Source organism: Bombus fervidus, chromosome 16 (assembly GCF_041682495.2).
Source record: "Bombus fervidus isolate BK054 chromosome 16, iyBomFerv1, whole genome shotgun sequence".
In the NCBI taxonomy this organism is placed as follows: domain Eukaryota; kingdom Metazoa; phylum Arthropoda; class Insecta; order Hymenoptera; family Apidae; genus Bombus; species Bombus fervidus.
This window is the reverse complement of record NC_091532.1, coordinates 5948441-5962582: the sequence shown is the minus strand read 5'-3', so window position 1 is coordinate 5962582 and position 14142 is coordinate 5948441. Positions and strand designations below refer to the sequence as shown.

The 14142-nt window shown below is 40.3% G+C and overlaps 1 protein-coding gene across 1 annotated transcript in view; it reads right to left on the bottom strand.

Annotated features, from left to right (window-relative positions):
* LOC139995554 (uncharacterized) overlaps positions 1 to 13619 on the bottom strand; it is a 42413-nt gene extending 28794 nt beyond the window's left edge. The window contains exons 1-2 of the mRNA XM_072019161.1: positions 13489 to 13619; positions 12673 to 13148 (exon numbers count right to left, since the gene is read on the bottom strand). Of these exons, the coding sequence (XP_071875262.1) occupies positions 12673 to 13056 (384 nt within the window). The 5' untranslated portion in view covers positions 13057 to 13148; positions 13489 to 13619. The remainder of the gene's footprint in view (positions 1 to 12672; positions 13149 to 13488) is intronic.
* Between the last annotated feature and the right edge of the window lie 523 nt (positions 13620 to 14142).

The window sequence follows — 14142 nt, the reverse complement described above, 5'->3', positions numbered from 1 at the left end:
TCCATCTCGCGCTCGTACGCTTTCGTCGGTTCGCTCGAGCATGCAGACGATCCTTTAATTTCGTTTCAGTTTTACCACTCGACGCTTCTCGTCGGAGCAAGAACCGTCGTATTATTCACAGCATCGTTTTCTTATTGTATCGGCTACATCTTGACGATACTACGTCTTCTCTCGTTTCTTCGTTTCAACGCTTAACTCTTCCACGTTCGAACGCTTTGTTCTCATAAAGAGGACGTAACGCGTTAAAATTAGAAGATCACGACTTTGTTCGTGGATAATTTGTCGCACATTTTGCAATATCGAACGTGAAAGAGTCAACGTCAATTGCAAGCTTATTATCGGCGCCATACGGGGAATTAACTTTGTCTTTGAGAAGAAGACTTCGTATCCTCGCTTCTATTGTTCACAGAGTTTCACATATTTATGACAAGTTTAACCAGCCAACCGCGGAATTTAGTTTTAGAAACCTGTGGTGGCATTAGGTCGTATAACGCGTAAATGAATACAAGCGACGACGAGCGTACACGTGAAACGCACCGAAACAAAGTTTTGTTTAATGTTAACTACTCGTTTAGCGTTAAGAACAAATTGCACTATGCGCGTCGTGCAGTCGGATCGTTCTTGTTTCAGGGAATAAAAATCAACCAAACAAAGACAGCACATTGAAGTCCAATATTATTTGAAAACACGAACAAACAGATAGGCTTCATCCAGCGTATTTGCCATTGTTGCGTAGATCCACCATATCTAGGTGCAAATATTTTCACTCTTCTATCGTTCTACATCCTTTGCAGTGTCCTCGGTTTTCTCGATGATAAGTTGAACGTTAAATAAACGTCTTGCGATTCCATGAAATCGATCGGCCCGTCAGTCGTTACACATCCGTAATGACGCATAAAGAACGAAACGATGCAGAATAGAAAACGAAATCGCGTGTCGAGTGTCGACGACTTTCTTTCGGCGCAGAATTTCGAGCACCGATTAGAAAGACGCGCGAAGGAGAGCGGACAGTGGTCATCGAGTTTCGAAAGCATCGAGAGACACGTTCGAATGCGTGCAGTCGTGATATGCAGATATTAGATTATTCAGAAAATTCATGGCTTTTCCGACGGTGTATACAGCTGTTGGGCTACAGGTGTCAGGAAACTGAAGGGCTGACTCTCGAAGCCGAAATAAGACTAGTACAAAGAACGTGATAAAACGCGTCTGCTATTTTTACAGGAAACCAGTTTTAAGATTCGTTTGTCAATGTCAATCCTCTCAAAAACCTCGTTGAAAAAATAAAAATCGCGATAATGCTGTACCAAAGATATGGAAATATCGTTTATCTCGATAATCTTTGGCTTCCATACAACTTGGTCCATTTATATCATATTTTTTCTTTATCTTTAACAAATTTACATCTCTCCATCTATGATTCTCTACCGTTTCGTAGTGAATTCTAAACTTTGCATTCACCAGGAATTTCGGTGACGTTTCTCTTCGGTCACATACACTGCCTCTTCGAGTGTCGATCGTTTCTGCCTTCGGGTTTGCCATGAACAGCCGAAATAGAATTCGCGAAACGAAAAACACGATCGAAACCCCAACAACCACAAATATGTAAATACGTCGGCCCAATAGATAGACCGTGAGCTGAATTTGGAGCTGCCCGTTTGCAGCAAGGTACCACTGATTCGGTAAAGCGCTTCTTTAATACGACAGCCGGTTCGCCGCCCCGGTACCTCGTTGTCGCAATTAATCTGCCAATAATTACTTCCCACGAATGGTCGAGGGCCGCGGACGCTCGATAAAGCGCGTCTGTAGGCCTCGTCGCTCGCAATGCGTATCGTTGTATTCGCGTTTTTCCATTCTGACTTCATCAACCATTCTTCGTGATCGTTGCTTTGCCAGAATAGAACGACGAGGTATCCGCCGATAGCATCGCGTCTCGTCGATACTGTTTCGCATAGAGCAGTGTCTTTGATTTTGATCGGATCGAATAGAATTCACGAATGCCTGCACTTTGACTGCCACGTGGGTCATATATGACCGGCCACGGTTTCTCCTGTGACGCCTCGGTGGTCATTGGTGATCGGAGCGTATTGAAGTGGTCATCGCTTCTAAGAAAACTCTACATCTGGTCTTTTAGTTTTCTCAAGCACTGAAGCCATCGACAGCGTGTAGACAAAAGACTGGGACGAAGGCAAACCATAAAATATATTCCGACTTGTATTTACACTTCTGTATTAAAATATGTTTTCTACTTTACAATTTATCCACGCGTTCCTCTGTTCACATACATCTAATAACCTCAACAGAGCGCTTGAACTTCTTACAATTGTAAAAATTGTATGAAAATTGACAGTGAGGGCATTTTGAATATAACCGATAAATAGAAGATACTTTGAAATAAAAAGTGCCCCGTTGAACAATTAAACATTGTTATTAGAACATCAATAAAAAAAAATGAGGACAAATCTTGCATCTAACGGTGCACTGTGTTTGCATCCATATCTTTGAGGGCTAATCTACGAATATTATTATACACACAGCTTAGAAAATAATCGTAAATGCTGCTTTATAATTATATAATTGAAGTTAGAAGTGTGCACGTTCCTTACTATTATATACAGAATGAGCAAATACCGTTTACTAATATCTTCTACACGTTTCAACAATATATTCTGCACGTTTTGTTTACGACGAAACAACGAATGCGAATGGTTTGTTGAAATAAACGAAGCCTCGTTATAATAAGTCGCTATCAACTGTTATCAAGGTGTCACGGTGGTCACCCGTGACCACCAATAAGATAAACGGTCCATTGGGGAACAATGTTGTCTTACATCGCCAATTTATTATTATTTTACCATTATATGCTTTGAATAATAAAAATACTCTCGTGGCGTCCTCAGCGAAACATGTGATTTCGACGTGGCAGTTAAAGTATTAAGGGAATATTCTAATCCTGCAGCATCGTTTTTTACGGTTCTTACGATTATGCTGTGCAACTACGTAACGCTGCATTTGCTCGAAACACGGTCGATTCGTTGTCGGTTCTATGCGTCGAAACAAAATAGCAATCGAATTAGAAATATGTAGAAAGTGTCGGATATACGAGATTATTATTCGACGCGCGTAACAATCAATTTAATACTACGCGATGTCACAGAATCAAATTCATTGCAGAATTTGAATTCTCGAAAAATTCACCACTGTGTCCAGTGTCCTCGTAGTCAATGTCCAGTCACGGGCAATTCATCCGACTTGAATGCCGTTGAAACTGTTGGGAACATGCTCGGATCGCTTGTGTATTCGTCGCTGATCATCCCATAGTCCGATTTGAATTTGAAATTTTTGCAGAAGTTTAAGGCAAAGTAAAATTGGTAAAGTAACAAGGATATAAAGCGTACCATGTAGGCAATTTAACCCTTTGCACTGCTATGTCGAGTGTGACTCGACATCGGTTTCTATCTCAGGAGCTCCTTTGTCGAGTCCCACCCGACATTCTTTCAGTCCCACCTTTTTTGTGCGAAGGAAAACCAGGATTGTATCCTGGAAATTGTTTCAAGATATATCATACACTTAAAAATTACAAAATACAACAATAGTGTGAATAAAACTGGTATTCAAGCGAATTTGTTTCTTCCTTTATTTATCCAAATTGTCTTATCTTTTAGTTAAAGTAAATTTCAAATAAAACACTTGAAAGCGTTGGGAGCTGCTGGCAACGAAACTGAGATAAAATTTGGAGTGCAAAGGGTTGATGGAAAAAGTACGTACATGTGCAAGCTATAACATAGACAAGGAAAACGTAAATGTAAAACGACAATTTTTTAAATATATATCGTTACATTCGAGACAGCGTCATATTCAAATATCGATGCGAGTAACTACATATAAAATTCAGTTCACACGCGCGTGTCTTTCAACTTTGCTAAAAAACAAAAAGAAAAAGTACTTGGGGCTATTAAAAATCTTGAACGATCCTGATTTAACGAGACGAAGAGACTACATGAATAAACCATCGGTTTTGTAGAAAATCCCCTTTAACCAGGTCAATTTTTCTCCTCGCTGTATTCAAATTAATAACGACTCGACTTGCGCGTCTCGAGCGAACGTAGCATGTAATTTAGCAGTCTTTTTTTTTTATCCAAGCGCCCTAGCGACACGCGACATTTTCCATGCGAGCTGGCTCAGTGTTGAGACGCTTTTTGCGTCTTAAATGTGCCGTAAAGTCTTTCTCTCGTCGACCGAAATATTACAATGTGCTTTATTCGTAGAAAGTAAAACAGCACACGCCAACTCCTGAGACCGTAGCCTCTTCCTCGTGCAGGATACCGTGGCCGAACAATAGCGGCTCTCACTTCGCTGCACGAGTACGGTAGCTCGTTACGCGTATTCATTTTATCGGAATTACTTCCTACAGAATAGCGTACGTGTACGATTGCCAAGAATCGCGATACCATGCGACGTGTATCATCGAGCTGTACGTTTCCTGATCTGGCCCCGTACCATTCACGACGACGATACCGTTCGAATTTACATACTCTACTTATGCAACGCCATAAACCTACCGGAGACAGTCGTTCGATTGTAATATACGTATATAACGGAATATTAAATAACGCAGTCGTTCTTTATATTCGTATGGTTGCGTTAATAAATTTTCTTGCTTATCGACTCGGCGAGAGCAAGGCAAACAGCGATAACGCGATCAAAGGTATTATTGTTCTTGCTCGATGAACAGATCTTGTCATGCAAATAATTGCAGTCGAATTTCGATAAAAAATAATTAATTCACGACGCGGTACAGACGAGGTTCGCTCGATCTTTTAACTATCTTCATAGCCTGCTCTCGTTTAAACGCATCTATCCGTAGGATTTTACTTGTGCGAATCGATCAGGCGACGAACTATTCCTACGACTCGAGCTCGCCTAACGATTCTATTCGCTGTTTGTCATTTTCTGTTCGTACACCGTGGCCATAAAATCTATTGGCACAAGGTTTGGGTTTATTTACGTATCGTCGCGAGTAACCGCAACATTTTCGTTGTCTGTGCGTAACACGTAAGATTAAACGACTTAAGAGACTACGTTTACTATCTCGCAGTCAAACTGCAGATATGTGGAATCTGAAAGTCGTAGAAAAGCGAGCGAGGCTGGGGTTACGAGCAAGATTTATTGCTGCGATCACGACGACGATCGTAACGCGAATCCTCGTGTTGTTGATCGCATGACGTCGTGCTTTCCAGAATTTTGCAAGCTCTTGGAATTTTTCTCCGATAACCGTACGCGTATAGTATCGTAGGAGAAACTATTGTCAGCAATTTTGATCGCAGAGGTGAGATGCGAGAGACAAATGGCGAAGCGAGAGAATTGCTAGGGTTGACGTAACGAGATCAAACGATTTGACACGGAGAAAATTTGTAACGACATATAATCAGAAAGCTATGGTAATACAGAGGTAACGCGAGACAGAGAAAGAGACAGATCTTTCTCCAATTGACACGATAAATCGATTTAACAACGATCGTGGAAGGCGATCGACCTAGCCGAATGCTTTTGCCTGAATGTTTTCAGTTACGTCGAATCGGAAGTAGAAATTGCCCGGCTGTTCGATATCATTATGCAATGCCTTTGCCGTACAAATTAAAAGTAGATTATTGGATTTCGTGTGTCGTAACGTTGGTTTACTTTCTGATTACGTAGCATGATACCACGCGTTTTATAAAACCTCGAACCACGGTATAATTTACGATAGATAAACAGCCGTTTTTCTTCTCGATTGTAACCGTGAGTTTGATGTTTGCATTCTGCGACGTACATTCAATTCCAGGTGTAATAAAAGTCATTTAATAGAGACCTACGAGGCGATTGGATTTCTTCAAGCTGAAATTTACGTGTCCTTCCGCTCATGCAAATTATATATTACAACATCGTAGCGTTCTTCGTACAATTACGAAGCGAAGAACGCGTTCCTAGTATGCACGAGACAATGCTACCGATCGAAACGCTATTCGTTTGTTACGTAAAACTTTCGTTGGTGCGCGGAATGCAACGCTAGATTCTTAACTCGTACGAAATATTTCAAGCGATGGCGGATGAGTCACTACTGGCTCTTAGTCACCTCGAATTTACATTCAGTTTTCTTTTGCATCGCCAACGGAGACGTTCCTAGTCCATAAAAGATTAGAATCTCCACCGACCATAAGATTCGTCGCGCGATTCTCCAGAAAAGTATTCCCGTCGATGAAAAAATACTCGTAGAAAGAAAGGATTTGTACGGATAATACGCAAATGTTACTAAAATATACAAATTAATGGCAAATTACTAGCATTTCCTTGCGCAATCAAGAAACACAGCGGCTAGCGAAAGTATCTGAACATTTGTAAGAACTCGATCGTGTTCGAACTCCTTCGCTAGCTTCGACGAATACGAATAAGAAGAAATATAAACAAATTTACAACGCGACTTGGAAAATAATAACGAAAGTGAAATACGCTGATAATGCTCGTAGGAACATCTGCGAATAACACAATACAAATAATATAATACAATATGAATACGATTAACACAATACGAATAACATAATACAAATCCTGAAATGGGAAAATGTTCGTATCTCCCGCGTGAGCTTTCGTAGTGGAAAAATGTCCAAGTTTCGCGATAATTTTCTGAAACGTATAGACAGATCGAAACGCGTTTTCCGTGGTAACGCGAAAGTATGACCGTTGGCCGAGGATCAATCGCTGTGTATCGCCAGCAATAGTATCGGCCTCAACACTCTAGCAACCTTACGATAACCTCACCTACGGAATCTAGTTTCGAGCGCGGCATAACCAGTTTGTCAGTTAATTAATGCTGCAAAACTGGTAGTCCTGCGCTTTCGAACTGTACCGGGTCTTTATCTGGTTCTTTGCGCCACGCTGGGTCTAACGTTGTCACATATTATTTATAAATGTTCGATCGTCGGATGATTTAACTGCATCGTAGGATATTTTCAAGTCGACTGGGTGCCTGCGCCATCCCTGGTTGTCGAATTTTCCAACGCTCGAAGAAGCGTTCTCCAGGCGTTTCAGGAGCTTTCAAACGTCTTTCGTTTCGTAAGATTACAAGACACGAGCGAATTTTAATAATTTGCCTGTCTTGTAATTTCTCTGCACTCCATCGTATTCTTGTCAACTTGTTCCATATGCACTGGCGTGTCGTATAGCTCATTAGAGTCAGTTGTTTCTCTTTTAGAAATCTTTGTGGAGGGTGTAGTTTTATGATACCTAATTTATTTGCGAAAGATAACGCTCCAAAAGGCACGGTCCTTTTTCTTCGCCCGACGAGTTTTCCATTCCTCCGTCGCGTCACATATTTTATATCCTCACTATTTCACTAAACGTTCTGAATTTGGTTGTCTTGGAATCGGATAATACGTACAGCGGCGAACGATGAGAACGCAAGGCATTTACTGCATTTTTGGATATTTCTGAGGGTTTTATCCAACTAGACAGGAATACAAAGATATCCTTCGATGTGTCGTATTGTAACGAATTAAATGAACAATATAATTGCTACGTATACTCGCGGTTTATACTATAAGAATTATAACCACGCTGCTTGTCGGTATTTATCGGATAATTTGGTGAACTAAGCACAATTTGTCGTCTATGACATACTGCAACTAGAAAAGAGAAACTTCCACGCGTAGTCCTAATTCGATTACCTCTGGCGATGTATTGTGTTGGAAACTAAGCGAATGCCATTGCCATAAGTGATCATTAGGTGGTATTGACAAAATTCGCAATCACTTAATTGCCACACCAATAGCAGAGAAATGCGAATCATATCGAACAACTACAAAACTACTTCTCCTAACCGAGTGATTCAATAAACAAAATGTTCTCTCCAAATATTTCAACTATGAAAAATAGATCGTAGAAGATATTAAAAAAAAAAGTAACACTTCCTATTAATTATTCATCGACCGTAACTTTCAACTATGTACATGTATATCGTTCGTTCAGGATGAACGTTGTCTGGATCATAAATTGGAAAGAAATGGCAAAGAAGTGGCAAGTGTACTCTCGATATCGCGCAGTTAAACTCGATGGAATTTAAAAAGTACTCTCGGAGACGGAAGACGTGTGCAGATGGAATTCTCGCATGTTTTATAGGTTTTCGGAATCGCGCGATAAATTCAGTTGCGAAAGTGAAAACGCGTCCACGGCGAATGCTCCGTGCGACTTAATTAAATACACGGACACGAAAAGGTGGTGATACGCGACAAGGGAGAAAGTTCATTCACCATGAATTGAACGAGGAAGAGCGCAGCAGAGCGCAGTTGCACACAGCGGTCCGTCGAGTCTGGCTTTCGCAATTTCCATCGGTACGTTCACGTGCACGCGGCACGATTTTCGTTATGAAATAGCAAAGAATTTCATTTCATTTCGTTTTCATGTTCAGGGCGGCAAGATGTCGGCGGGTGTGGCACGCGTGCTTCTATCGTGCGAATAAGAACGACACGTACACGCAATAGCTTTAACAAGGAGATTTTCAAAGAAAAAGGTCCGTTGACATTAACGATACGTTTTCGCATTATCATGTGTGGCGCCGATATACAACGTCGTCTTCTATTTTTCAATGAGAAAGTGGATATTTTTGAAAATTTCTTTCGCATCGATTAATCCACTCGGTTCGACGCCAATGAATTTCTGAATTCTACTCGAAACGTTCGATCGTCGAATCATCGTAACCAGCTCCGATATCGTGGCGATTCGAGGACCACAGTGTGTACAAATGTCGAAAGTATCCGGACATTTGCTTACTTTTGTCAAGAGGCGTCTCAATTGCCAAATTACGGATAAATCGAACCCAAAGAATTTGATATTTTTTAATCGTCATAGCCACGCGCATAATGTTCCTTACGCTGCATATAGCTTCGTCCTATTTGTGTTTTCTAACATTAGAAGGTAACCAATCCTCTTGGTAAAGAGATTTGCAAGATCATGGACTCGTGATATTTTGGAATTCGCAGCTTCGAGGTGCATGCATACGTTCTTCTTATATTTAGAACGATTAAGAAATATCCAAATAGTTGTGAACGACGATGTGCTTAATCGTAAAACGACGGCTATGGCCACGACTTTAAGAAGATGCTTTATGCAAATTGCTCGTTTCGCTTTTGTCGTGTATGCGACTTCTTTAATCGTCTCCTTCGCCTTTCACACGTCAATGCACGTCACTCTCTTTAACGAAAGATGCTACAGCAGACATTCATAAATTTATAAAATACCAAGAGAAACGGTAGAATGCGAAATGCGTTCAACGTTACGACAAGAATACGAAAATAGGCTAGACGATGCTATCTTGCGAAGAAACAAACTATAAGTGAGTATAGTGGATATACGGGTACTGAGAGGCTGTTACCCCTACGCAAAACTTACTCCAGCAACGTTCCGTCAGTCGCGTTGTGAGAATCCAATTTTGTCCGATAGAGAGACGAAAGAGAAAATATTCGTCTAGAATCGCTGGCTCCAGTGACGGTGGATTATGGTTGCACAAGTAGACACATAGAATGTTGGTCACGAGGAAAAGATAAAATACTGGACGAAATCACGCCGCGAATGGCGCGTAGCCACGGAGAAAAATGTTCGAAGCACGAGCGTAAACATCGAACTGAAGCTGCCAGGCAAGCTACGCAACAACACCACGCTAGGCCCGACCTTAATAAGCTGCTTTCACACCGAACTCGCTACACTTAGGCCCAGCTTTTTCAACAAGCGCCAATTTCTAGTAATTTCAACCTTCCAATTATCTTCGATTACGCTCATATGCTCTTTCAACTCTGACCATTTCTTAACTACATGCTCGGCTTCCACCGCGTGCCAGGTTGCGATCCATAAAGAAAACCTCGTAAACGTAATTCTCGAAGAGGCCTGAAGAGATTTTGAAGCGTCTGTTAACGGCATCTTTGTCGATGTAGGATTTTATGGCATTTCTGAAACCAAGTGTCCGTCTCATACACCTTTTGTTTATTAACAAATGGTATCCACGAGTTAGTTAGTAGTCGTGATAACTTACGAGAAGTCGATTAAATATTTATCGAGTCGTCGTTCGCCGCTGTGTTCGCGAGTCACCATAATTACACGGCCTCGAAATAGCAAGTTCCTCGTCAATATTTTAACATAGCCGGTCAATGGCCTCCTGGCATTCAAGTATATTTATTGCAAGTATATTTCGAGCAAACTTTCCTCTCGTACTTCCGTCATTCTAAGCATCACGCCGTCAGCACTCTGATCTTAGTGTCTCGTTTATCGATCATTCTCCGTACATAGTAGAATCATTTGTTGGATCAAAAGTTCCGCGACCATAAATTTACGCGCTACACAAAAATGGAACTTTTAGAAATAAAACGGAGTAACGATGCTGACTGTGCAAAAGAGCTCGGTGTGGACACGACTTAAGTCGAATTCCACACAAAGAAAGGCATTCGATGGAAAAGAACCTGCAACGGACCTGAGGCCCGCATCTTCCAGGTCCGAACCTAATTTATCTTAGGGCCCTGTACTCGCGAAATTCGTCCCTTCGAAGAATTTTTCGGAAGAAGTTGCCAAATCGATTCTCAGATCTCGACGAACGCATTGTCATCGATGAAAATTTACCGCCATAGCGTTCGTAATTTTCTAGTCATTTCCTAGTCGTTTCGTGGTGGATGAACGGTCGAACGCAGTTGCGCCTAAAACATATAACGTGCAACGTGCAAACGAGCGTACAATTTAATTCTCCGTGAAACGTTTTCATCTCAAGGACGATTCGCGATCTCAAGAGACGGCTTTAATCTTCGTTCGGAAAGCCGCGTGACAGTAAATCGTCCTAGGAATCATATACTTACGCTCGAACGTGAAATAACTCTCTCTTTCTTTGATTGATGATAGCGTTCGTGCTTCGCGAGAAATCTCACCGATTAGTTTCAAATCCTATCCGCCGTGATCCTCCACATGCTTCGCGGTCTTTTCCAGTACTTCGATTTAAATATACAGCAAGTACATACTGTGCAAGAGTGTTGGGCCAGCTGCGACAGCGATATCGTCATGACAAGCTATTCCTTTTTTTTTTTTTTTAAGAAATATTTCCATAGAATTTCCATTTAAATAGTTCCAAGAATTTAAGACTGTGGCATAAACAATTGGAATGTTAAAGATGTCGTTAAACGGGATGTGGGGTATTACGCGAGCTATAAAGAAGCCCGATATTTCGGCTATACGAAGCACACGAATAAAATACGTATTAAATTTGTGTTCACGTACCAGTGTTCTATGCACCGTGACCACAAGTTCCCTTAATTGCGTCTTTAACAACTGCAACTCGTTTGCAAGTTCGCGGTAAACGCGTCCATTATTCGACTTGCCGCAGCCGTTTCATCGACTACGCACCAAAAATACACAATTCACGATGTGTACGCTTTCCTCGTGAATATATAAACGGAAAACAGATGGTGTACATACAAACATTGAAAATACCGCTTGACTTAATATCGCTCGCTGTGCTTGTACGATAATTACACGAGATTTGTAACAATACGCTATAAAGTTAAAATATCGTAATACGTATTATCAAATGCCATGGTGATGTTACAATTCGACATTCGCGATACGCACGAATACGTACATATTTTTCGCAATTTCACTTCCAGTCATTCCATAAGCAACGTGGACTTTTATTTTATTTCGCGCGTCGTATCTCGAAAATAATTATTGAGATTTATAGTTGACAACTAGAATAATTGAAAATAATAATGAAAGAAATAAAACATAGGTTTAGAAAAATGTAGATAGCATATTATTCGTTAATAAATACGATAACCTTATTTATGGAATAACCTAATAAGATTACTAAGTTTTCGTCCCGACGTGTTCGTTGAAGAAAAAAAAATTTCTTTCTGATTACACCTATTTCGAACTGCAGACTACCTCGAACAAAACGGCTCTAAAAATTTGATACGATCGTTGTTCGTTCTCGGAGCCTTCCGTCCCCCTTTTACATCGTCCTGCATTTTTATCTGCTCGCGTTATCGTGCTCGATCAGTTGGTAAGTTGCGTCGGCTTCGTAGATCTTCACGTGTCCACGACTTTCGTACTGGTCAGCTGTCGACCATTTTTAACCCCTTTATGCTCGATATTGCATGCGCAATATTATAAATACTTTAACAAATTCTTATCTAATTAAAAAATAAACGTATTTACTTTGGTTATAAGCGGTCATAAGTATATGTTTCCGCACTAAGCATGCGTAGGCGCATTACGCTTTCTTTATGGAAACATTTTTAAGAATATGATGCAATCGTTGATAACTGGTAAAAAAAAAAAGTATATCCGCAATCCTAAAATATACGCATATCTCTACGAGTTTCTATAATTGTAAAAGCTTCTTTACGGAAGTCATTTGAATTATGACAGATTTCTAACCTTATCTTTCCATTTGTGTGATGTATATTTCTACTTAATATGAAAACTGCCGTTATTCAAAGTCATACGAAGATCAATATATCAATATATTATGCACGGTTCTTTGCAGATTGCCCGGTTGTGTGGCATCATCAAACGTGCACAGACGTGCGAAAATACATTAAAAGCATCAAAACGCATGACAGTACACAAAGATTTCTTCAACAATGGAAATAAGTAGCGCAAACGTACCTCATCGTCGTGATGGCTGTTGGAAGGCACTTCGTCAGAAAGCTTCTTAATCAAATTCTCCGAGTTCGTCTGATTTGAAGCAGCTGGCAGTTCATTCGATACCTTGGCACTGTCTTTCGAGTCTTTAATGGAATCGGACCAAGTACTTTCCTGTTTGATCGAGTTTACTTTCTCTTTTTTCTGATTCTGTTTGCCCTTCTCAAGATGCTTAGACTCGTTCAAGCACTTTTCGAAGCTGGATGCTCGTTGAAGAATCGTCGGTGAAGCTGCAGTCGATTCACAAAATTCCAGCTCGCTTTTCAAATTTTCGTTGCTTTTATTGCATATCCGTGGAGGATCTTGGTCGCGAAACGTTCTGCGTTGACCCTTTACTATTTCACACATGTTTTTCTTGCTTTAAATTAAGTCAATTAAATCGTTCATATTTCCTTCAAGATCTTCGAATCAAACATCTTAGAGCTATTCTCCTCCGAAACCTTGAAAATTATACATCATCGTTATTACTTTTCGTTTTATCGGAAACATATTTTCTGTTTATCGTAAATCAAACATCTCAAGATCGGTATTCTTATCGTCATCAAAATACTAAACGTTATTTTCTCACGATGCAACGAATTCACCTATAGTACTAGACAATTTAAATTCAACCAATCACGAATAAGCTAGTGATAATGGAATTACGTTCGATTAGTATACCAAATGTGAGATTGATACGAACGCAAAAGAAAGATTCTAGTAAAGACATTTCGTAAGATCGTACTGTATTGAACGAGAGAAATATCACCGACTTTGTTGACACGAAAAATATGTACTAACCGGTTTTCAACGAACGTTCCTTCTAACGACAGGGTTAGCTTCGTTTCCGTGACGTACAATACTTCCGTAGGGTAGTGAGACGCAAACTGTACTATCTCGCCAAGGGCCAAACGAGTCATGCGTCATACGGAAGGACATCTGTTGCCCTTTTCTCTCGACCCCTAACGTTCTTTTCATCTTTATCTATCTAGCTATTGGCCGATTCGTTCCACTTGCTCCCTCTTTTTTACTTCTTCGATCGCCACCCTTTTTGGCGGGGAATAAAAATTGTTACAGCTTACGGGGTCTAGTTTGTAAACTCGATCGCAACGATATTGTCGATTATCAGGTGAATATTAACGTTGAATTAGTTTCAATGAAGAAGTTTGAGATATCGGCTACAGTTAAAATGTTTATACGTAAATCGATTTTGCGATAGCGAAAAGATATTTTTTACCGACTGCGAGATGGCATAAAGTCTTAACATTCTGATTAACGATGCGTAAATATTCGTAAATGTTTTTTTCGATTCACAAATTATTCCATGATAAATATGATAATTGCAGTAGAAGAGTAAAGATTTAACAGAAATCTTATATATTTATACGTCTTCTATCCAAGAACGTAGATAGAATGACTTTTAGATATTTTCACGTGAAAAGCGGTTAGTCGTTA